Raw genomic sequence first — 25,453 nt, 5'->3', positions numbered from 1 at the left:
CAGCACTCGTAAAAGCAGGCATGGCGGCACAAGCTTGTGAGGGCTGCACTCCAGTCTGGAGGACCTCTGGCCGCCAGGCAGAGCAGGCCAGCCTGGGCTAAGTGAGGGAACAAGAGAGGAAAGGGAGAGACCTAGTGGGAGAGGAGAAAAGGAAACGAACAGGTTAGTGACAGATGGTCAAGGCTGCCTGAAATGGAAGGTGCTGGGTAAGGTTTTTAATGTGTTTGTTTTAATTACAACAAATACAAATGTTTTTATGGAAAAATGGAAGGGGGTGGGCAACAGACCAGGGAAGATCTCAGGTTTGCCAGGACTTCTGAGTTCCAGGATCTGCGGGCCCGGGCTCTCACAGGCAGACGCCGTCCGAGGAGCCTCGTTCTCTGTAGCATATCTGACCAGTCTCTCACGCCGTCAGCTGAAACTCAATCTTTGCTTTTGCTGGTTCTCCCTACAGTGCATTTACGGCAGACCTGGGGGCCCCGTGTTCACAAGAAGTGCCCTGGCCGCAGTTCTGCACCATCAACAAAACCCAGAATTCTATGACGAGGTAAGGGCGTCTTCAAAGAATAAGGCAATTTGACCAGTTTCAGAGAAACGTGAAATTTTCTGCTTGTTACAGCAGAGTGCAAGGAAAACTGCACTCCGTGCTGAAACCACAGCAGCAGAATTGGTGTTTGCTTTACTTATTTTTCTCTATTTAACATCTTTGTTATTAAAAATAGAACCACACGTTACAAAACAATAAAAGACAATTTTTAATTGCACTTTAGTACCATAGTGAATATTCCACTGAGCTCCGTTCAAATTCATCCTCGAGTTAATGTCCCTGGGACGCCTGCTCCTTTCAGAAGGGAAAGGGAGGAGTGGAGGGAGGGGAAAACTTCAGAGAAATGATCAAATTTCCAAAAATAAAACCGACAAAACCCAAATCCATCCCCGAGCATAGTTACTATTGAACCTAAGAACTCTCCTGTTTTTTGGTTGATTTTCTCCTGTGGAATGGTTTATTCTTGAACGACTAGAGAGTCATGGGGTGGCATGCTCTTGGAGTGATCTAAAATTCATATGTGACTTCTGATTTACACGGAACTTACTTAATGCCCTGATGTTGACCTGTTGATTCTTATCAGTAACACAGCAGTCAGTTAACAAGTTCTGTGTGTTGAGTCGTCTACATACGGTGAAAAGAACATGAGAGCCAAGAGAGATCGTTTTTTTCCTCACGTTCAGTTTGCAGCAGAGAGAAGCTGCTCACATTTTAGACAGAATCTGCAACACTAAACTCGCTGCAGGCGCAGTAGGAGGTGGCTTTTAAATTACCGACAGCATGTTCTACCGTTAATTAATACAACCGTGAGCTAGCCTTGTAGCTAACTCACATTTCTCATGATTGTGAATGTTGCCAGCCATCTGCTTATATGCATACAGTTTGATGAATCATATCTCAGTAATTGGTACGTGCAGATTTTATGGTAGCAAATTGGGCACCAGGGAGATGCTGAGTAGCTAAGTGCTTGCTCTAGAAGCCGAGAACCTGAGTTCAAATCCTCAATCCCAGTATAAAAGGCTGAGCTTGGCCATGCACGCATCTGTAACCCCAGAGCTAGGGGCAGGTCGAGACAAGAGGATCCCTGAGGCCTGCTGATGCCAGCCTACCTCCAGACTCAAGCTACCGTGTCTCGTGGGAACCGGGGAGAGGGCTAGACACCGTGGATCCTCTTATTTCCTTGCACTATGGTGTGTCATGCTCACACGTGTGCATCTGCAACCCACATGACCCACACACCACACAGACGAGAGCCCCTCCAAGTACACATAATTACATACTCATGAATACCTAATTTTTTGACTTTTTAAGTAATGTGCTTTGTGTATGAATTTTTCAAATGGCTCCCTCCTTCCAAATAAGATAAAGTAAAGCAAACAGAAACCCAGATTCTGCATAGGGTCGCGGTGTGGCACCGTGGTAAAGTGTGTGATTAGCGTGTGTGAGGTGCTAGATTGAATTCTTAGTACCAAAACCCAGAAGTAAACGAAAGTCTCCATATACGAGATCCATGTAGTTGACAGCCCTGTTGTCTGAGGTCAACTGTAGTTCAGTGAAATTGCTGTAAGTGAAAAGATGTTCAGCCCCAGGTTTCATGCCTACAGCAGTGTGGCTTGTGTCGTGGGGTCTGTTTTCCTGTTTGCTTATGCCGAAAAGCGACATCAACCCTTCCCCCGTTTCTCGTCAGTGAGTTCAGAATCCATCTCTTCCTTGGTGTCATTAGCAGCTTGGGTGTGTTTAAGTTTCATCCTAGGAAGAGTTTGAAGAGGAGACATGTAGGTGCGCGTTGGGCCGCCTGCACCTGCCTTCCCTGGGCACACTTGCTGTTACAGAACGTTAGGAAGTTTGTTCTTTTGCCTTTGCAGATCAAGATAGAGTTGCCGACCCAGCTCCATGAGAAACACCATTTGCTCTTCACGTTCTTCCACGTCAGCTGCGATAACTCCACTAAAGGGAGCACAAAGAAGAAAGACGCGGTAGAAACGCAAGGTGGGAATCCCGTCTCTCTTCGCTTCTTGGTTTTATTTATTTTTTTATCATTTGCATATTGAAGTTTTTATTATATTCTGGTTCTTAAACATTCATTCTCTTGCCAAAGGGTTGCTTCGGTGGGCTTCTGGATGGCATGATGCTGCCGTGCCTGGATTGCATATATAAGTTGCACTTGTAAATGGCTGGTGGTCTGACCCCAGAGAGACACGCAGCAGAGGCTTTTTCAAGGCTTCCCCATCACTTACCTTGACGGTTGTTGTCCAGGCTTGCGGAGGCTTTCCTTCTGAAGGATGTGAACTCACAGTGGATTTTCTTGTCCTTTGTTCCCAACAGTTGGCTACTCCTGGCTTCCCCTCCTGAAGGACGGAAGGGTGGTGACAAGTGAACAGCATGTCCCTGTCTCGGCTAATCTTCCGTCTGGCTACCTTGGCTACCAGGAGCTCAGCATGGGCAGGGTACAAAATTTTAAGAGTGGTTTTGTTTTCACCCAGCGTCTTCAGAAGGTGTTAAAGAATGTCTAAAAATAACAATGGCACACAGGCACAAACAGCACACAGGATTTTTATTGGCCCTAACACTTTGGTTTTCTTCATTCATCTTGAAATAAATGTGTGCAGTTAGAAGCTGCCTCAGATAACTCACGGTGTTTTATAAGCCTGGACTGGCAGTGTCGAGACAGAGAGGCACGGAGATACTGGGCCCGGCATGAGTCTTTCTGAGATGTAGTCATACTCAAATGTTAAGTTCTCAGTTCTTCTAGTTCGAGATAGATCCTGAGGATCAAATCTCTTTCCTGCATGGTTGATCACTCTGTCTGGTGTTACCTTCATTGCTTCTCAGAACCCTGAGCTCAGGTCTACCTAAGATCCTCAGAAACTCAGACATGGTGGTGCACACCTTTAATCCCAGGACTCGGGAGGCAGAGGTGAATCTCTGTCGGTTTGAGGTCAGCCTGGTCTACATAGAAAGTTCCAGTCAAGTCAGGGCTACATAGTGAGACCCGGTCTCAAAAATATAAAATGATACTGGTAAAGTAGAATCCATTTCCAGCCAAGTGGACTGTCGTCTCAGGCTGCTTGTCACCTCAGACTACTTAGAAAGCCCAGGAGGCAGGGCGGTGTGCCAAGGGGAAGGAACTGGGCAAATCCGAATGTAAACCCAGCTGCAGCCCTGCTGTGGCCAGGTGCAGCTCCCCAGCCTCGGGGGGCTTTTTGGGCCTTTGGTCCCTCACCATGCCCCCATTGATGGTTGTGTGCAGCTGAGATAGCTGATCTGTTGGGGTCCTTCCCTATTCTTTCTTTCAGCATTATGGTCCAGAAATTAAGTGGGTGGAAGGTGGCAAGCCTCTGCTGAAGGTCTCCACTCACCTCGTCTCCACGGTGTACACTCAGGTATGGGTCGGCAGTCTCATTCCCCTGGTTGTTCTGCCAGCGAGTTTGTGCAAAACAGAATCCTGGTGCCCTGTAAATGTGTTTTTACTTTATAGGCCTTTACTTGAAAAGAGTACATAGAAGGTGCTTATATATGCTGATGTACATGACAAGTAATTTATAGTCTGTGACATTGTTCAACAGTTTTCCCCGGTGGGATCCTTAGATGTCATCTGTACATGGTCATTTTGTAACCTTAAAAAACATTCATTGGGCTGGATGGATGACTCAGTGGTAAAGAGCACCTAGTACAAAACCATGAGGGCCAGAGTTCAGATTCCATGTAACAAACACCCATGTAACAAGCCAAGCGTCTCATAGGTGCCCATCACCTGGTTCCAAGGGTGTCAGAGACGTGAGGGACTAGCGCCTGCTGGCTTCCAGCTGTGTTCAAGGAAGAGAGCCCCTGCCTCAAGGGGATAGGCAGAGCAGTAGGTAGAGAAGTCCCAGTTCCTCTTCCAGCCTCCTCATACACACTGGTGTGTAAACCCTTCCAGCTGTGTTCAAGGAAGACAGCCCCTGCCTCAAGGGGATAGGCAGAGCGGTAGAGAAGTCCCAGTTCCTCTTCCAGCCTCCTCATACATACTGGTGTGTAAACCCTTCACATTTGTACTCAATGCACCAAGATTCTCACGCGTGTGCGCACACACACACGCGCACGTACCAATAAATATAAGCCATTTATGTTTGTTCCCTGTCTCTATAAGTGCATACTAACAGACTTTCTTCTCTCCCCCCACTCCAGGATCAGCATCTACATAATTTCTTCCAGTACTGTCAGAAAACGGAATCTGGAGCCCAAGCCTCAGGGAGCGAACTTGTAAAATACCTTAAGGTACCAGATGGCTTTCTTAGTCACTCTTAAATGACTTTGGAAGTAAATTGGGTTTCCTTTCTGGTGGTAGGTGTTGTTACTGCCCGTTGTAAGCTTCTATGCAGATGCTCCTTGTCTGGATGCTGTCACAGTGGTGGCTTTAAGTTGCGTTAGATAGTGGACCAGAGTGATCTCAGCGATAGCTCTGCCCGCCTGTGTGCTCGTCCCTTTGTTCTCTCGCTTCTCCCGTGCTCACCCGACACAGACCTTTGCCAAATGTTTACCAGCTGCTGGGCACAAGAGAAGCTGTCTCGGCTGGTCCTCTTGGGTGCCACGATAGCGAGGTACCTGATGCTGGCTTGTTCATAAAGAATGGAAATGTATTCTCTCACAGTTCAGAGGGCTAGGAGAGGATCAGGGCAAGAGTTGGGTGATAGGAGACAAACCCGTCGTTTTATAAGGAACCCATTCTAGCAGTCTCGATGGTCCATTCCTGAAGGTTGGGCCCTCATGGCCTGGTCACCTCTCCTTAGACCCCACCTCCTTGATTTTGCGTTGAGGATTAAGTTTCTGACAGAAGCTTTGTGAAGGACACACTCAAGTCACAACAGTCCTGACCCTGAGAGAGCTCCTCAGTCATTGTAGGGGCAGTACCCCCTTATGACAGCATCCTGGGTAGATGGAGGTGAGACACCCAGCCCAGCCCAGCTGTGTGCAGGAATCAGTTACAGCGGGGTGGAGGGGACCTTGATACAGAATGGGATCCTAGAAGAGAATTTTGAAAACAGTCACTAAATGACATTCCATGTGTAGGACAGAGTAAGATGCGGGAAATAGGGTAGAAACTCCTATTTGGTCTGATCAAGAGAGGACAGCCTGCGTGTTTAAATAATGAACACACAAGTCCATTACGACTGCTAGCCTCTCCTCCACTTCAGTGACAGCTATGGCTGCTCTGACCATTCTTGGTGACATTCCTCCTGATTCTTCTTCTGCCTCTCTGCTTTAAAGAGCTTTCGTCATGACACTAGTCCTCTGCATACTCCTTCATCCCCTGCACTGTGGTACATCTTCACAGGCCTGCAGTTTAGGACACAAGCCATTGAAGTCCATTCTGTGTGCCTTCAGCTTTCCATTTGTCACAGAGGGACTTCTGCTGTCCTGATTTGAAACGAGGTAGACATTGCCTTGATCACACAGTGGGGCCTGGTGGCATGCACCTGTTGACCCAGGCCCGTGGGAGGATAAGATGTGAGAGTCACAGGCAGTCATGCATTCCAGTTCAGCCTGGGTCACATAGCAGGACCTGCTCTCCAAGAGAATGAAATATAACCCAGGTCTCACCATTCCCTGTGTGCAGAGTCTGCATGCAATGGAAGGCCATGTGATGATCGCCTTCCTGCCCACCATCCTAAACCAGCTGTTCCGAGTCCTCACCAGAGCCACCCAGGAGGAGGTTGCAGTGAATGTGACTCGGTAAGGGAAGGGGGTAGATAGGTGGGTGGGTGGGTGGACGGACAACGGATGGATGGATGGATGGACTGACAGATTGACAGTTGGATGGATGCGTGGATGGGCAGATGGATGGATAGACAGATGGACGGATGCATGGATGGACAGATGGGTGGACGGACTGGCAGGCAGATGGATGGATGGACGGTTGGACGGATGGCTGGACAGACAGATGGATGAGCAGACGAATGAATGGATGGATAGATGGACAGATGGATGGATGAATGGATGGAATGACAGGCGGATGGACGGACGGATGAATGGACGGATGGACAGATGGTTGGATGGTTGGGTGGATGGATGGATGGACGGATGGATGGATGGGTGGATGGGTAGATGGACAGTTGGATGGATGGATGGATGGATGGATGGACGGTTGGGTGGATAGATATATGAATGGACAGTTGGATGGATGGACGGATGGACGGTTGGGTGGATAGATGAATGGATGGACAGTTGGGTGGATGGATGGACGGACGGACGGTTGGGTGGATAGATAAATGAATGGATAGTTGGATGGATGGACGGATGGACGGTTGGATGGATAGATGAATGGATGGACAGTTGGGTGGATGGATGGACGGACAGACAGACACATACATACTCTTCTTCCCTTCAGTTCATCCACACCTGGAGCCTATCTGGGGTGCTAGTGTGTGCTGATCATTACACTGGCAAGATGTGTTTTACTCTCACACAGGGCTTCCCGTCTGACTTCTTGTCTACTTGTTTGCTAAGTGCCAACAGCATCATCTCTGTTCTGCTGTGAAGATAATGAAATGTTCCCATTTCCACATCACTACTCATTGCTTTATTCATTCCTATGGTGTGTAGGGTCATTATTCATGTGGTTGCCCAGTGCCATGAGGAAGGATTGGAGAGCCACTTGAGGTCATATGTTAAGGTATGTAAAATAAAAAAATAAGTCAAGCTGCTATGATCACTTACAGCTGTGGCTCTCCAAGTTTCCTTCCAAAGACTTCTTGTTATTTAGGGGTTCATTTGGGATTTAATACCTAGGTGTTCTCTTTGGTCTCTGCCGCCAAGGCTTTGTACCTGGGCAAAGGGGAGTTGAGAAGAGGCAGCCATCCCTCATTGACTTGATGTCACCTGTGAAAGGATGAATGTAACTCAGCTGGCAGGGGAGTGAAACAGGAATTGTTTTAAGTTATCTTGGGTAGACCGCTTATTCACTAGCAATCCTTATATTGCTTTTCAAATCACCTAAAATTACCAGCATCTCTGGTACTTTTAAGACTGGAAGGTTAACTCTGGCCACACTCAGATAAAAAGGCTGTGCCAAACAGCATAAGATGTCATTGGGGATAAATAGCAATAAGGTCTTGCTTGATATTAACTAAGCATAGTGACGAGCACCATTCTAAAAAGTTACACATCCTGTTATATGTGAACTTTGGCTTCGTGATACTTTGAAAACTAAAATTTTGGTTCTCCGGGACACATTCCTAGAAGGTCCCGTGACAGTGGAATTGTGTGCTACATGGGCCCAGAACTGACTCGGACGGGTGTGATGTCGGATGGGTTCCCTGGAGACATCTAGACACACTCATGGCAGTCACCCTTCCCACCTTCGTTCTCATCCCTTCTCCCACCCTTGAGTGTGCACCTCGGTCCCCATCTCTGTCCTCAGGAGCCTCGCAAGCTTTCTGCCCCTCAACTTGAAAGAACCAGCAAAGTCAAGTCTATCTCTCTCTTTTGTTCAAGTTTGCCTATAAGGCTGAGCCATACGTCGCATCTGAATATAAGACGGTGCATGAGGAGCTGACCAAATCCATGACCACCATTCTCAAGCCTTCTGCCGACTTCCTCACCAGCAACAAACTTCTGAAGGTAACGTCGGGACCGTTGGCCCGGATCCTCAGCATTAGAACTGACCTCCAAGGGCCAGGGATGCTCGTGTGCCGTGTATCAGGTCCTGGATCTCATCTGCCAAAGCAATAACAAACGGCTGGAGCTTGGGGGGTCGGGTACTGAGCTCCCCAGTCCTGTGGCACAACACAGTGAGAGCAGAAAGCAGTAATGTAGCGTGTGCATTTCTTTTATTCTATGAGAAAGAATTTTGATTGTCACCATAAAGAAATGAAAAAATCTTCAAGTTGGATTTATTTAATCTGAGTTAAACATACCAAGGCATTAAGGGTTGACCCAGTAATATATATAATTTCTGTGTCACAGTTAAATAGATTGAGAGCTAGCCCTGGTGCCACCTGCCTGTGGTCCCGGCTACTCAGGGAGGAGGAAGGATCTTGGATCAGTCAGTCTTCCGTTGCTCTGGGAAACACCATGACAGCTTCATGAAGAAAGTTTATTTCAGGTGGTTGGAGTACTCTGTGGGGAGAGGCGGACAGCAGCAGGCAGGGAGGATGGGAATCTTCAGCCACAAACCCAGAGCAGAGAGAGAGAGAGAGAGAGAGAGACAGAGAGAAAGAGAGAGAGAGAGAGAGAGAGAGAATTGGAAGTGGGGCAAAGGCTATAAACCCTCAAAGCTCACACCCAGTGACACACTTCCTCCAGCAAGGCCACACCTCCTAAAGACTCCATAACCTCCTCCAAACAGCGCCACCAACTGGAGACCAAGTGTTACTGCCTCCTGCCTGAGCCCACAGGGAACATTGCTCTCCCAAACCCTACACAGATCCTGAGTGCACAGTTTTGAGACCAGCCTGGTTAGCATGAACTGTATCTGTGGGGAAGAAAATTATTTTTTACTAATTAATTATTTTCAAAAACCAATGAATGGAAACTGGGTATGGTGGCTCACACCCACAATCCCAAAATTGGTGAGACAGGCAGGGGATCAGGGACATCATGCTTTACATGATGAGCTGCGATCAGCATGAGCTGAGAGTCCTCTCTCTCCCTCTCTCTCTCAGAAAAAATAAAAATATAAAAATGAAGGGAAGGGAAAGTTAGATTTCACGGCCTGATCAGCTAAGTCTGTTTGTGTACAGTTCTAGACAGTAGCCACCAACACTGCTAAATCTGACCGATCAGAATCAGTCCTCCCGGTCCAAGTTTACTATTTGGGTCTCAGATGGGAGCCGTAAAGAATGAATTAGCGTATTTAGAGTCACCTTGTCCCTACACTGAAGTCGGTGGGGACACTGATGAAGAGGCTGAGGGCAGTGTCACTAGGCAAGACGACATCAGAGCGAAGGATGGAGCCTCTTGCTGGAGACGGCGTTCGGTCTCCTGGGGTGCAGCTGTGTGCAGCTGGATATGTACAGGGAGCAGACAGCCGCCACCGCCCCTGGATCTGATGAGTGTCTGCCTGCTTGTCCTTGCCGCTATCGTCAGTGTGGAGAGTTCACCTCTCTCCTAACAGTGCATCATTCCTGTGTTTTTTCTTTTCTTTTAGTATTCGTGGTTTTTCTTTGATGTGCTGATAAAATCCATGGCTCAGCATCTGATAGAAAACAACAAAGTTAAGGTATGTTACTCCACGTGGGGGCTGGCTTGTTGCAGGAAGTATTTTCCACGGGGTTGGTAGTTCACGGCTACTTGTGTTTTCTGTGTGCCACGGACAGACTTGTTTTACGTGTTACATAGTAAAATATTTCACAGTCCTGTGGGAGAAGTACAGTTTTTCCGTAAAGAAATTGAGGCTGGAATGGTTGAATTCTTTGCCCCAATCCTGCAGTTCATGAGTGGAAGTTTGGTAACACATCCAGCTCCCAGACCTTGTTGGCTCCTGACTGGTTACTAGGTTATTACATCCAAAGAAAAGTGTGTCTTTTTATTTGACTAGCTCAGAAATCTTCAAGCTTTTGGAACTGGAACCAATTGCTTAAGCATCAATGTAAAATGCCATCATCTGGTGTTTATTAAGAGACATAACCATTTTGGATATTTCTGTCCACAGATGGTTGCGTCTCATCAACCACCTATAGAACCAAATAAAGACTCCATGTCTTTGGGGACAGATTTATGTAGTCTCAAACCTCCCCCTCCTTCAGGGCCTCCTTTTGGGGGTGCCTGGGTGTGTGTTTATGTGACTGTGACCCTTGTCCCTTTGTTCTCACGAGGCTCACGGCAGCTTCTCTCAAGTCCTCATGTAGGACTTACACTGACAGTGTCCCTGTTTGGTGGCCGGGAGAGCTGCTGCTGGGACAGGAGCTGGGAGTCATCCCCATGACAGTGAACTGTAGGACATACACTGACAGTGTCCCTGTTTGGTGGCCGGGAGAGCTGCTGCTGGGACAGGAGCTGGGAGTCATCCCCGTGACAGTGAACTGTAGGACATACACTGACAGTGTCACTGTTTGGTGGCCGGGAGAGCTGCTGCTGGGACAGGAGCTGGGAGTCATCCCCATGACAGTGAACTGTAGGACATACACTGACATTGTCACTGTTTGGTGGCCGGGAGAGCTGCTGCTGGGACAGGAGCTGGGAGTCATCCCCGTGACAGTGAACTGTAGGACATACACTGACAGTGTCCCTGTTTGGTGGCCGGGAGAGCTGCTGCTGGGACAGGAGCCGGGAGTCATCCCCGTGACAGTGAACTGTGGCCCTGTTGCAGCTGAGGCTGATGGAGAGCGGGAGAAACTTGTGCAAGCTTCGGGTTGCGGGGCTGCATGTGGTGGGGCTGCACGGGCACTGCGGATGCGTGTGCTGCAATCTCATGGTGGGAGAGAAAGCCCTGAGAGGGGACATCAGAGGCTCGAGACCTTGGCCTTTTGCGCAAGGGCTCCAGTTCCTCAGAGGAAGCCTAGGCAAGGGCTGCCATTTTGCTTGAACAGAAGGTTGGTGCAGCAGAGCCGGCAGCCGTACTTCACCTGTTGAGCAGGCCTTGGTCCTTTCTCTGTTTGTTTGTTTTTCCCTTTTCAATCCAACTTAAAGATTTTGATATTTAGTGCACAGGGAGATGCCAGATGGAGGGGGAAGGGTGCTTGCCTTGCACAGAGATGTGAACCCTCTAAGTTTGTGCCAAACCACCCTGCCAAGGAATACTCGAGCAGTATGCAGCCAAATGTGTGCTCTCACGCACACCAGTTTGATTTTATTGTTTTCCAGTGTCGTAAGTGCCACAGGATTCTAGCCTGCGGTTTTCCGTTGTTGCCACTGGATTAGAAAATAGGTATTTATTTCCTCAGAGTTAAGAGGGTGGAAGTTCTCCCCCAAGTTTCCATGGGGTTGGCCTCTCTTAGGTCTCTATTCTGCTTATGGGCAGTTGCTTCTCCTGCAAAAGTTAATGTCCCTGTGGTGACACCCATCACATTGGGTTATGCCCACCCTGGTGACATCACTTTACCATAGTCTCTTCTCTAAAGACCCTGTCTCAGAATATAATCTCCCATCGGGATTTTCGTGTGTTACAACCTAAGCATGCGGACTGGAGAGCCGGACGTGTTAGCACACTTCTATAATCCCAGTACTGCTGTAGTGAGACTTTGTCTCAGACAAGGTGGGAGGCGAGAGCCCATGCCTGACGTGGTCCCTTGACCTCCACGTTCATGTTATGGCACACGCAGGCCTGCACGGGGGAAGTGGGGGGGGGTGCACGAGCCAGCACTTAGGAAAAAACTCATCTTTAACATATAGATTCGGGAATGTAGTTCAAAGTACAAAAAAGCTGTGGGATAATTTCTATATTTTAACCCTAAATAAATATGATCACTTCGGAGGACATGGTAACTTAATTCTGTTTTAAGTGTATCTGTCTGTTTTGCTCAGCAAACAACCCTTCAGTGTATTAAAAATGAAGGCATTTAGGTGGGCCACGTACATACGGCTTGGGGGCCACTTAGCCGTGGAATGGTCTTGTAGAGCATGTGGCTTCGTGGAGCCGTGAACGCTGGAGCAAGCAGCCACCAGCAGGTGCCCCACCCTCTCCGGCCTTGTGCCAGGCTCCCCACAGCTCTGCTCTAAGGCAGCTGTGTCTGTCTTTGGAGCTGCAGCCTTTCCCTGCCTTAATTGTCTCTTAGTCCTGAAGCCATTTTTAGAGGGTAGTTTTTAGAAGTCTAAAAAAAAATCTCAGTGCTGCTGTGCCTGTAAGAGCTCTGGTCTCCAAAACAGGATGTGGAACAATGGTGGAACTGAGTGAGGGGGACTTAGGGACCCTCCTGACGCTGTAAAAGATGCGCATCTTCCGTCTTAGCCTGCCTGGCTTGTGCTAGACGGGCCAGTCTGCTTCCCACAGGCAACCCGTCCATCCAGACCTCGTGACACACGCTTCTGTGGGTGCTTCATGCATACACACACACACACACACACACACACACACTCCACACACACATCACACACACACACTCCACATACATATCACACACACACACACACACTCCACATACATATCACACACACACACACACTCCACATACATATCACACACACACACACTCCACACACATATCACACACACACTCTCTCACACACACACACACACTCTCACACACATCACACACACACACTCACACACACATATCACACACACACATATCACACACACACACACACTCACACACACACATCACACACACACCCCTGCCATCAGGAGCGCACACAGATGAACGCTGAAGGAGCCCACCACAGCTCTGCATATTAGACCCCGAAAGTAACATCAGCTCCTGACCCAGCCCACGGCTCAGAACACCTACAGGATGAGGGGTATCTGGGGACGGTGCCAACTTTCAGGATGAGTCACTAATGAGAAAATCAAAGCCTGCAACAGAAAGATACCAGAAAAAAATCAAGATATTTAGACTAAAAATATAAAAATTCAAGGATCTGACCCAAGTTTTGGAAGGAAATCATGAATGATAAAAGAACTGGTTCTCTAAATTAAGAACACTGTGTGTGTGTGTGTGTGTGTGTGTGTATGTCCTTCAGTGTCCTTCAGTGTGCATTCCTGGTGGCAGAGGGGTGGCCCTGCCCACCCACAGTGGCCTGGAAGAATTAAGGGAATAAACCATTTTGCTTTCTTTGAATGTTGACCTTGGTGGGAGGTGGAGCTGTCTCCACCTTCCAGTCCCCACTCCGTCAACTACATTTGAAGCCTTCCCTTCAGAGTTGGAACTGGCATCTGAAAGCTACTCAGAAGATGGGCCTGTAGCTTCTGACGCTGAACCTCGGGCATTAGAGGTCCATCGCGTATGACTGAGCCCGACTCGGGCGTCAGAGGGGCCATTGCGTATGACTGAACCCAACTCAGGCATCAGAGGGGCCATCACATGTGACTGAGCCCGACTCGGGCATCAGAGGGGCCATCACATGTGACTGAGCCCAACTCGGGCATCAGAGGGGCCTTTGCGTGTGACTGAGCCTGACTCGGGCATCAGAGGGGCCATTGCGTGTGACTGAGCCTGACTCGGGCATCAGAGGGGCCTTTGTGTGTGACTGAGCCTGACTCGGGCGTCAGAGGGGACATCGTGTGTGACTGAGCCTGACTCGGGCGTCAGAGGGGACATCGTGTGTGACTGAGCATGACCTGAATCATCAGAGCAGGCAGGTGCTTGGAATTTACAACAGGTTTTTGAGGAAGGTGTAAAACCCATGGCAGCAGGGCCTTCTGGGAAGTTCTCTGACTCTGCATTCGTGGGCGATGTTTTTGGGAACTTCTCTCTCTCACTTATGTTTAGAAACTGTAATTCCCTCACACTTGCTTCCCACTTCCTTCCTCCCACGCTGTGCCAACCCAAGACCTGGCACCCCACAGGTGTCCTTAAGAAGGGAGTGGAAAGCCCACACAGGTAGATGTGTGTGTATCCTAAGTGCTACTGCTTAGCCGTCATGCAGGGCAAGAATTTATATTTAAAAAGTGCACTAAACATACGGCTGAAGATAAATAGATCGTTTGGACTTCCCTAAAGCAAGTCTGAACACTCCTGTATCTGTGTGAGCTGTTCCCACCATGCTGCCACCCCACACATTTGGAGCAGCTGTTTGTTTGTTAGCCATGGAATGCAGAAGGAAAACACAGAAGGACGAGGGGCATGTCCTCCACCCCGAAGCCGCCATGGTCATGGGAGAAAGGAGATACTCAGTTGGGACAATTAGAACAGAGTGCTGGAAGGTGTGTGTGTGTGTGTGTGTGTGTGTGTGAGAGAGAGAGAGAGAGAGAGAGAGAGAGAGAGAGAGAGAGAGAGAGAGAGAGAGAGAGAGAGAGAGAGAGAGAGAAAGAAAGAACCAAGCACGATGAGGCAAAGGTAGAGATAGAGATGTATTGGACCTTGAAGGATGCCACACTTAGAGAGGAAGGGGGATGAGTCTTATGCAGCGGGTCATACTCAGCAATATGAATAGTGTAGTGAATGAATAAGAGACGTGAAGACAGAAACCTTCATTCACCGCAGCCATCTCCTCCTCGGCGTTTACTGACAGGTAATGAAAGTGCACATCCACACAAAGACCCAGGCATGAATGTGCACAAAAGCTTTATTCACAATAGCCAAGACCTGGAAACAACCCAAGAGCCCACTGAATGGGAAATGGATAAACCAATTGTCGGTGACTCAGCATGATGGAATATCACTTAATAATAACAAAAAGCAAAATACTTATTCTTTCAAAAATATGGGCAATGCTGGTGGAGTTTTCCTGTCTCTCCAGCCCAAATAACCAAATAACCATGCTGAGTCTTAGTATTAATTATAAATGCTCTGCCAATAGCTCAGGCGTTTTACTAGCTAAAACTCTTAGATTTAAATTAACCCATATTTCTTATCTATGTTTTACCACATGGCTCAATACCTTTTCTCAGTATGGCACAGCCATCTTGCTTCTCCCTGTCTACTGGTGACTCCTGACTCTGCCCTTCTTCCTCCCATCATTCCCAGTTTGACTTTCCCACCTAACCTTACCCTGTTCAGCCGTGGCCAATCAGTTTCTTTATTAAACCAATTAGAGTAATACATATTCATGGTGTACAGAAGGATTCTGCAGCAGGACAACTCTTAGAAGTATTAGACAATCTAGAAAAGAACCCACTACAGGGACAGAAAACTGACCATTGTTGGGACCTGGGCGTGAAGGAATGGGTCTGGGAGAAGAGGGCTGGCTCCCTGATCACGGTGGTTACACAACTCTGTTTATCTGTCAGAATGTGCCAAACTTTGCACTTGGACAGTCTGAACTTAACTGGGTATAGTGGTTCATGCCTGTAATCCCAAGTCCTGGGAAAGTCAGAGTTCAAGCCTAGCTTGGGCTACAAAGCAAGACCGACTAAGTGAAACCTGGGGCTGGCTAAGAGCACTTACTGCTCTCACAGAGAGACACTGCTCAGTTCCTGGCAACCACATGGTGGCTCACAGCTGTAATTCCAGTTCCAGGGGACCTGACACTTCAAAACGCTAGTTTTAACAGCAGTGTCCACGGATGTCACAGCAAGCTGGGGCCAGGGCTGGGTCTTCATGGAGTTCCCACACACAGACGCACCTAGATTCCATGTTTGCAGCAGGCTTGGACAGAGTACACAGTATATGGACTAGAGGGTCCTGGTCCTGCGGCTACAGGTACTGGACAGGGAAACCCTTACATGCAGCATCCATTAGGGCCTCAGGTGGCAGTGCCCTGGCCAGAGGGGACACTACAGACGTGGTGACGTGGAACCTTGTAGCTGAAAGTTTCTCTCCCGCCCGGTCCTGCAGCCATTCAGTCCCAAAGAAACACACAGAGGCTTATTTTAATTATAAACTTTTTGGCCTATTGTTCAGGCTTATTATTAACTACCTCATACAACTTAAACCATAATTCTTAGGTATGTTTAGCCATGCAGCTTGCTACCTTCTCTCAGTGAGGCATTCTGACCTTGCTTCCTCTGCTTCTTGCTGGTGACTGTCTGTCCTTTCCTCTTCCCAGAATTCTCCTAGTCTGGATGCCCACCTGTACTTCCTGCCTGACTACAGGCCAATCCTCATTTTATTCAACCAATACGAGTGACAAATCTTTACAGGGTACGAAAGCATTGTCTCACAGCAAAACCTTATGCCAGGCCGTGGCTAAGGAATAGGGTACTGCTTGACTGGGAAGTCTGTGTCTTGGGCTCTCGCCTTAGAGGTCTTCTCGTATATTCCCACTCTACACATTAGCCTGTTAGCCTAGATTTTATTTTCCCTTTCAGTGGGGTTTATAGTGAACTCCATAAAAACATTTAATTACCGAGGTCTTTATTACGTTTACTGCCTACAAATGTGTGCCTTACCACATAAAAAGGCCTTCGTTTGTTTTATTGTCAAAATAGAATTCCTTGCTGTGGCTGCCGCGAGGATTTCCCACAGCCTTTAGAGGTCCCAGTGACCATTATAGGGTGACTGGTAACAGCGTTACTGATGGGTTGATGTGTAAATTGCCCATCATTCACCCGCACTTTTAAAAATGAAAACCCATGGCAGAGATTCGTCTAAGAAACACAGAGTGGAGAAGGTGGCTCAATGACGGCTATGTTACCCTCAGTTCAGCTAGAACTGGTAACAACATTTCTGCCATTCTTGTTCCTGCACCGACCCTCACCCTCGCTGGGTCCTCTCTGGCGGGGAAGGCTTTTTCAAGGGCACCAGCACTACTTGACTCTGAGATAAAGCTAGCAGTATGTCTCCATCATCAGCTAACACCTCACTATATTCAGCTTTTCCCCGGGTGTCCCTAAAATGTCATTGTACAGTTGGTTTGACTGAGTCCGAATGTCAGTAAGGACCAAGTACCACATTTAGCTAATGTGCTTCTCTGATTTGTGGGTAGGGTTCTTTGGGGGTTTTGTTTTGTTTTTTTTCTCTGTCTCTTCTCTTTGTTTTCAGTGCAATGTGTATGGGGAAAAAAAACAACAGCAATACTGTGGTATTTGTCCACAAGGATTTTCCTGGATTCTAGGACTGGTCAGTTGTTTTCCTACAATGTTCTGTAACGTGGCTCTTTCTCCCTATATTACCTACACACTTGCAGGTACACTTCATCCCTAGTGCTAGTATGTGCTGCCATAGTCCATATATGTATGATAGTGATAATATTGGTTAATGGGTTGCCTGTCCACCACAGAGGTCTTTTATCCATTTTTTCTGGGTTTGTAACTATTAAGCCAGCCTGGCTCTGAAGGCCAGCGGCGTATCTTGGGATTCCGTTTTCCCAGTATTAGTCCTCTTAGGTAGTAAGCAGTTTTGCCTGACAGTGAGTTGTTTGCTTGAGTTCTGGAAGCTGATTGCCTATTGGTGTTGTCAACCCAGGACATGAGGTGATTGGCTATTCACTGGGAACAAAACTCTTTTAACTTTTCAAAGCAGGTTTTTGAGACTTGGTTAAATTGGTATTCCTCTAACTGGATCCTACCCCACTGGGTTTGTATGTGTTTAGAAAAGGCTGTTAAAGACTAATTAGGAGCTGTGAGCTGTTCAGCATTGGCTTCCTTGTTTGTAAACTGGGGCACTCCCTTCTCTTGGCTGTTGGGATTAAATCCATGGTGGGTTAACGGAGGCTTTAGTTGAGCTCCCTCCTTGCTTTGTCTGTAAGTAGTTCCATTGTGGAGTCAGGGAAGAAGCAGTAGTGTCATCTGGCAGAAGACTTGGGACTCCTGGGACATCTGGATAGGAATCATTTGGGTTGTGTGACTAAGCCTGCTTTTACCTACCCTCTCTTACTGTCTGTTACATGGAGACTAAGGTCATAGGGTCGTATGAGGACTGAAAGGCGAGTAAGCCTGCCATGGGGAATATGTGTGATGAGAAAGCAGCTGCTTGCTAAATAGCTGGTAGTTTTTTTTGGTTCTCGTTAATGAGAAGGAAGATCATTATGGGAAGTGGCTTGCAAGCAGAAGATGGCCGTGCCCTTTAAACTGGCCATGCGCATGCACCAGTGTGTGTGTGCGCGTGTATGTGCATGTTTGTGGTGCATGTGTGCATGTGCATGTGTGTTTGTATGTGTGTTCACATGTGTGTGTATGTGTGTGAATGTGCATGTGTGTGTTTTGAATACTTGGAGCTTAAGCCTAGCCCGTGCTTTCTCTGAGAAGGGCCAGCAAGACGTCTCAGTGGGCAAAGATGCTCACCACCGAGCCTGATGACCTGAGTTCAGTCCCTGGAACCCAGATGGTAGGGGTACAGAGAAACTCCTAAGAGCTGTTCTCTGACCCGCACACACGTGCTATAGGATGTATGCGTGCCCATACACTTGCGTTTTAAATTTTGAATAAAGAATATAATAGTGTCTGGGAAATGAGAGGCCCTAGCTTCCGAATGCCCAGAGGAAATACAGGCTCCTGCCCCTTCTGCCAAAGCTTAGATCAGAATTTCTATCCTCACTTAGATAAATTATCCAGGTTCTCTTTGTCGTGCCAAAGCAGTTCCAAATATTTGACACATCTGAGAACTTTATACAGATTCAAATACTATACTATAGCTTGATTTTTTAAAATTGGGTTAAATTTTTTGCTGGTGAGATTTCCGCTCCCAAAAGTGTTGATAAAATAGTGTCTTCAGCAGACTTTCCAGACTGCATTAGGAAGAGATTAACACACTTTGTTCAGTTCCAGACAAGTTAGATTAGAACTCTGTTTTTTTTAATGGCCTTGGAGCTGAGGTAACTCCACCCCTAAGTGTTACCTCTTAAAGCATCGTTTGTTCTGGATCTCTTCCAGTTACTACGAAACCAGAGGTTTCCAGCCTCCTACCATCATGCGGTGGAGACCGTGGTGAACATGCTGATGCCACACATCACACAGAAGTTTCGAGATAACCCGGAGGCATCTAAGAATGCCAATCATAGCCTCGCTGTGTTCATCAAGGTGGGGACCTCCTAAGGGAGAGGGCACCAAGGTGGGGACGTCCAGGGGGACGGGCACCAAGATGGGACCTCCAGAGGGAAGGGCACCAAGGTGGGGACCTCCTAAGGGAGAGGGCACCAGGGTGGGGACCTTCTCCAGAGGGAGAGGGCACCAAGGTGGGGACCTCCTAAGGGAGAGGGCACCAGGGTGGGGACCTTCTCCAGAGGGAAGGGCACCAAGGTGGGCACCTCCAGAGAGAAGGGCACCAAGGTGGGGATGTCCAGACGGAGAGGGCACCAAGGTGGACACCTCCAGAGGGAAGGGCACCAAGGTGGGGATGTCCAGAGGGAGAGGGCACCAAGGTGGGGATGTCCAGAGGGAGAGGGCACCAAGGTGGGGATGTCCAGAGGGAGAGGGCACCAAGGTGGGGATGTCCAGAGGGAGAGGGCACCAAGGTGGGGATGTCCAGAGGGAGAGGGCACCAAGGTGGGGACGTCCAGAGGGAGAGGGCACCAAGGTGGGGACGTCCAGAGGGAGAGGGCACCAAGGTGGGGACCTCCACAGGAAAGTGCACCAAGGTGGGGACCTCCACAGGAAAGGGCACCAAGGTGGGGATGTCCAGAGGGAGAGGGCACCAAGGTGGGCACCTCCAGAGGGAAGGGCACCAAGGTGGAGACCTCCACAGGGAAGGGCACCAAGGTGGGGACCTCCAGAGAGAAGGGCACCAAGGTGGGGATGTCCAGAGGGAGAGGGCACCAAGGTGGGGACCTCCAGAGGAAAGGGCACCAAGGTGGGCACCTCCAGAGGGAAGGGCACCAAGGTGGGGACCTCCAGAGGAAAGGGCACCAAGGTGGGGACCTCCAGAGGGACAGGCACCAAGGGGGCACCTCCAGAGGAACAGGCACCAAGGTGGGGACCTCCAGAGGGAAGGGCACCAAGGTGGGGACCTCCATAGGGAAGGGCACCAAGGGGAGCACCTCCAGAGAAAGAGGGCACCCGCTGTGGTGGGCTTTCTGAATAGCTACCCAGAATAGTGACAATGGAAACCCTCTGACAAGAAGAGGGTGTTTGTTTATATCAAAGCATAAACTTAGGAACAGAGAATGATTTGAGAATCCAGAAGCCAAGGTTCTGCAAATCATGAGTCTCAGCTAATATTAGGCTCTTGTGGGGCTCAGCTAATGGCTGTTGGCTTGTTGACCCACAGAGATGCTTCACCTTCATGGACAGGGGCTTCGTCTTCAAGCAGATCAACAACTACATCAGCTGCTTTGCTCCTGGAGACCCGAAGGTAGCGTGGCCCTTGGGCACTGTTCCCTGATTCTGGCTGGCCCATTCACATGTGGGACCCTGCCTGTTCCTCTCCGTTCTCATCGGAATTTTCCTTTGTTCCCCTAGAGGCGCACTTCACCCCCGCTTACATATGCTGGAACTTACTTGTGTCCATAAATGTATTAGGGGTCAAGTAGCCCTGAATAAGGCAGGCTCTCCTGATGGTGTTTGTTCTTCAGCACCTAGGATGATCTAACTGTGCGGTGTGGATCGCAGATCATCTAAGACCAAAGACTTAACCATGTGGCCTTTCTGACAGAATTAGCTTTGTTACCTCCAGTTTACTGTTTTTTTTTTTTTAATTGTATTGAATCTGTGCAATTGTAAGCTATTTGAAATCCTTTTTTATACACGAGGAGCGTAAATTAGCAATGCCTCAAAGTGTGCTGAAGGCATTATTTAATGAAGTGTGTTCTTGGTTTTCACACAAATCCCTGCAACCATGCTGACAGCTATAGTGAACCAAGCATCTGGTCCCCATGGGCCACGGAGCTAGCACTAAATGCTTGTGTACTTTGCTTCTAATTCTTATTAGAATCCAGTATACAGTATCCAGCGAGGTTTTCATGTCTAAGCATTTCTTCCTGCAGACTCTCTTTGAGTACAAGTTTGAGTTTCTCCGCGTCGTGTGCAACCATGAACACTATATTCCTTTGAACTTGCCGATGCCATTTGGAAAAGGCAGGATTCAGAGATACCAAGGTAAGCTGTCTCTACATGGTTCATTGTCTCACAAAGGGAGCTGTATCATTTGTTAGAAGAAAAGTGTTGATCCAAATGTTATCCCATAATTTGACTTCACTAATGGATGAGTGTTTTGGTGTGCATGTTTGTATGTGTGTATACAAAATTTTCATTTGCACCATCCCTTATAAAATCTTACATAGGAACTGGCTTTTCAGTAAGCCTAAAGACAACCATACAGATGAGGGCAGGTCAGAAGCTTGTCTGGGTTTATTGGACGCAGACATCATGACTTTTTTTTCATCTTAAAGTTCTTCTACTTAACAGACTCTGTCTTATTTACTGCATTTGTTTTTCCCTCTTGTGAATGAGCTTTTCTTCCATCAGCTGTGGAGTCAAATGACACTCCTGTAGGTAGGTGTGGGGCGGACGCTTGCGCTTGCATTTTCCTCTAGTTCAAATAAAAGGAATGCAAACGGTCGCTCAGCTGCTTCATACGCTTTGTTTAGGCGTCTCTGCGCTCTGGTCAGGTCTTCCATTTCTGACGATGGAGCTAAGACACTGCTGTCACACCCCGAGATTCCCTGCTCCTTGGGTGTGTCTAGATGGTCTTTTATGCTGTCTTAAGAAGCAGAACAAGCAAAGCCCCGCTTTGCCCCCAGTCACAGCCCACCACTCGCACAGCCCTTGTCTGTGGAGGTGTCGGGAGCGTCACACACGGGGGTTTTCTTGTGAGCTTTCTGTGTTTGCATGCTGAGTCCTCACGAACGGCTCTGGACCCTCTGAGTCTGAAGGGATTGAGCACTGTGCACCCACTTGTCACGCACTGACTCTGAGCCAGGCATAGAGATCTAGGGGAGCCCAGCCTTAGAGTACAGTCTGCAGAGACTATTTGGTAGGCAGTTGAATATGGTCGTTCTTGAGAGACAGACAGCCTTCCTCCCTGCCGCTGTGCGTGCTCCGTCCTCCATGTATTGGGGAGACTCACAAGGAACCGTCAGAAAGGCTTTGAAAGTCAAGGAGGGTTTGCAGGACTTTCTTGGATGATCCCCCTCTGTGCTTCCTGCAGTTTGGGGATGAGTGTGATTGCTTTTAGTGGCCCCTCTCAGTAAGGTTCCTGTCTGTCCCTCCCTCTTCCAGATGAGCCCTCAGCCTTAGCATGTTGCTTGCTCCATGAGTTACTGGGGTGGTTTTTTGGTGCTTTGTGTGATTTCAGTTTAATTTGAAAGGGATACTTTAGAGAAAATGGCAGAAATAGTGTCTTTGTCTAATGAAAGCAGAGTGGGCGGGTCAGGTGCTGTCGTGTCATTTAACATATATTGGTTTATTGGGGTATGGATGCCAGGGAATTGATTTACTCAGGAAGTAAATAGCATTTAAAAACATACGTATTAATTCTTTAATGATGTGGGTTTGCTTAAAACATCCATCTTCTGCCGTTCTGTTCGAACGATAGCTTCATTTTTAGAACACTGTCACAAACATATTTTTAGTGGAAGTATATTGTATATTCTAAAATTTGGTACTAAAACCAGTCTCACACTCAGAACTCAGGGCGGCTGTTAGTATTTCAGTTTGGTTTTCCTGTTGGCATCTGCGGTGTTAAGAGTAGGGTGGCCTTGCGGAATGGCCCGTCTTGATGCATGAGGCCATCTCGTCCCCCGTAGCCACACGACAGCGGGGTGACATTCTTATGTGGCTCAGGCACCCCTGGACCCTCCTGAACCTAAGTGCCTTCTGCCTCTTTTTTCCAGATCTCCAGCTCGACTACTCCTTAACGGATGAATTCTGCAGAAACCACTTCTTGGTGGGATTGTTGCTCAGGGAGGTGGGCACTGCCCTCCAGGAGTTCCGGGAGGTCCGCGTCATAGCGGTCAGCATGCTCAAGAACCTGCTGATAAAGCATTCCTTTGATGACAGATACGCTTCGAGGGTGAGTGTTTCCCAGGGGAGGGACGTGTGTGAGGGTAAATGATGTCCTTTATTTCCAGTGGTCTAAGTTCCCTTAAGCAGTTAGATAAATCCTGTTGACGGCATTTTGCCTACAGGAAAAGTCCAAATCAAAGCCGCAGCCGGTGTGACTGGTCTGCATCTGTTGCTCAGAGCCGGGGACCACACTCACCGTGCCCCTCCTTTTCAGAGTCACCAGGCAAGGATAGCCAGTCTCTACCTGCCTCTGTTCGGGCTGCTCATCGAAAATGTGCAGCGGATCAACGTGAGGGACGTGTCGCCCTTCCCTGCGAACCCGGGCAATGTACGTAAGCAGAGCCATAAGCAGAGCTGGGGCCAACGCCTCTCCGTGCACGCCGGGCTGCCGTGCCTGCACGCTGCAGACTCTGAGCAGTGGAGCGGGAGGTGCAGGGAGAGGTGGTTCCTCACTTTCCGCCTGGCTGGCAGTGGCTGCTGACTTTCTTTCCCCTTTGCCTCTGTCCCCACGTGGTGTTCTGTCTTTGTGAGCCCACCCCCTTTCCTTTTCTTGTAACGACACTAGAGGCTGAATTGAGGGCCCACCCAGGGTGCCATCTGTGTGTGTGTGTGTGTGTGTGTGTGTGTGTGTGTGTGTGTTGCCCACACATACGTGTGATGTACATTGCCCACACGTATGTATGCAGTATGCATGCAGTGTCTGTGGAAGCCCAAACAGCGCATCAGCTCCCCTGGAACCAGAGTGAGAGGCGGTTGTGAACTGTCACGTGCTGCTGGGAACCCAACCTGTGTCCTCTAGAAGAGTGGCCAGGGCTCTTAATCCCCGAGGTGTCCAACCAGTCCTGGGGAATTACATTCTGACTAAGATGGAATCAGTCAATATTCAACCCTGGCTCTATTAATAACCTAATCCCATCTGCTCAACTAAATGAGCATGGTGGCCCATGCCTGCTGTCCAGCACTCAGGACATAACAGGAGGATCACAAGATTAAGGCTAACCTCGGCTGCCATGTCTCAAAACAGGAAATGGGGTTCAAAGAACAAAAGGACGGTGTGGGGTGTGGCGCTAACCTTTGTTCCTTATTGCCCATGTAGGCCTCAGGTCTGACCCCACCCCGTGCCCATTCTGTAAAGCCACCTCTTGGAGCCCCTCTCTGTCTTCATTAGACTTTAGGACAGCGATGACAGGAGGAGGAAAATGGGGCACGCAGGCAAACAGCTGTCACATAAAAGAAAGATTCTTAGACTCATCCTAGTATTTGACATTTTAAAGCATGAACATCCAGTTTCTTGTCATAACTCAATTGCAAATAAGGATTTCCCCTTATTAACTTGTAATGAAAAGCAAGTTTCCCAGTGTGTATGTGTGTGCGTGCACAGAGGTGTGTGTAATGTGTGTGCATGTGTGTATGGCGTGTGTATGTGTGCACATGTGCACAGATATGTGTGTGTGTGCACACCTATAGAGGACAGAGGTCATCATCTTCCTCAGTTACTCTCCACAGTTTTGGGGGAACAATAGGGTCTCTCACTGAACCTGCCCCTCACTTACTGATCTAGTGACTGTCTGGAGAGTTTGTGAAATCTGCTCCCCTCCCCCAGCCTGGGTTGTAAGCACGCTCCACCACGCCAACTCTTGCATGTTTGTTAGAGATCTGAACTCAGGTGCATGTGCTTGGTAGGGAAGCACTTTACCCAAAGCCATCTCCTCAGTCTGTTTCTTATTATTAAAATTTATCAAGACCTCATAAACCAAAATATATTCTTCCTTCTCCAAGGGCTCTTTTCCTGGCTCAGTGGCGGTCTGCTAATGACGTTAACAGACATCACTGGAACCTTTGCCCTGATAATCGTGACCATGTGCCAGCTCCATTGTTAATCTCACTACTTTGTTGTTATGGCACACACCCTTGGGGAGTTTCCTGGTTGGTTGGTTGGTTGGTTGGTTGGTTGGTTGGTTGGTTGGTTGGTTGGTATTTATTTGTTTTTCTGTGTATGGGTGTTTTGCCTTCATCTACATGTGTGCTGTGCCCACGGAAGCCAAAGGGGAGGGTGTTGGAGCCTCTGGAACTAGATAGAGTTAGGCTGTGAGCCACCACGTGGGTGATAGGAACCAAACCAGGACCTGCAGAAAACCAACCAGTGCTCTTAACCCGAGCCATCTCTGTTGTCCGGTGCACTGTTCACCCTCCGATTTTATCCTAAGAGCATCCAGGTTGGTAGCGCTCACCTTTCTGTTTCCATCAGTGTAAACTTTTTCCTCCCCAGCCTCTCTCACTGATCTGACATGCTCCTGGTTTACCTCCCACATGTGTGTCCTCTGACTCCAATTGCTTCTCTGAGCAGAGCAAGTCAGGATAGCACGTGATCTCCCCGTCCCTATCTAATCCTGGGGAAAATGAAATCCACCTTCTTTCTTGATATTTTAAAATTAGTACAGTTTCTCCCCTGACAGTGAGCTCCCATCGGAGCATCCAGAGACTGTAGCTGATGCCTGTTACGTACAAGG

General features: G+C 48.4%; 1 protein-coding gene across 34 annotated transcripts in view; it reads left to right on the top strand.

The window, feature by feature from the left end:
• The window catches only part of Dock9 (dedicator of cytokinesis 9), a 252,259-nt gene that overhangs the window by 166,355 nt on the left and 60,451 nt on the right, over positions 1–25,453 (top strand). For 23 of the 34 annotated variants that reach the window (XM_075949297.1, XM_075949324.1, XM_075949319.1 and 20 more), the window contains exons 19-32: positions 455–547; positions 2,413–2,536; positions 2,873–2,994; positions 3,844–3,930; positions 4,715–4,804; positions 6,144–6,259; positions 7,130–7,199; positions 8,021–8,146; positions 9,675–9,746; positions 18,876–19,022; positions 20,209–20,292; positions 20,924–21,035; positions 22,772–22,950; positions 23,158–23,271. In XM_075949297.1, coding sequence (XP_075805412.1) covers positions 455–547; positions 2,413–2,536; positions 2,873–2,994; positions 3,844–3,930; positions 4,715–4,804; positions 6,144–6,259; positions 7,130–7,199; positions 8,021–8,146; positions 9,675–9,746; positions 18,876–19,022; positions 20,209–20,292; positions 20,924–21,035; positions 22,772–22,950; positions 23,158–23,271 — 1,536 coding nt within the window. Of the gene's footprint in view, positions 1–454; positions 548–2,412; positions 2,537–2,872; positions 2,995–3,843; positions 3,931–4,714; positions 4,805–6,143; positions 6,260–7,129; positions 7,200–8,020; positions 8,147–9,674; positions 9,747–18,875; positions 19,023–20,208; positions 20,293–20,923; positions 21,036–21,404; positions 21,432–22,771; positions 22,951–23,157; positions 23,272–25,453 lie in introns of all 34 variants that reach the window. The other 11 variants (XM_075949294.1, XM_075949302.1, XM_075949323.1 and 8 more) reach the window with 1 other exon arrangement.

This window comes from Microtus pennsylvanicus, chromosome 15 (assembly GCF_037038515.1).
Source record: "Microtus pennsylvanicus isolate mMicPen1 chromosome 15, mMicPen1.hap1, whole genome shotgun sequence".
Taxonomy (NCBI): Eukaryota; Metazoa; Chordata; class Mammalia; order Rodentia; family Cricetidae; genus Microtus; species Microtus pennsylvanicus.
Note: the sequence above shows the minus strand (reverse complement) of the source record. Positions and strands in the feature narration are given on the sequence as shown.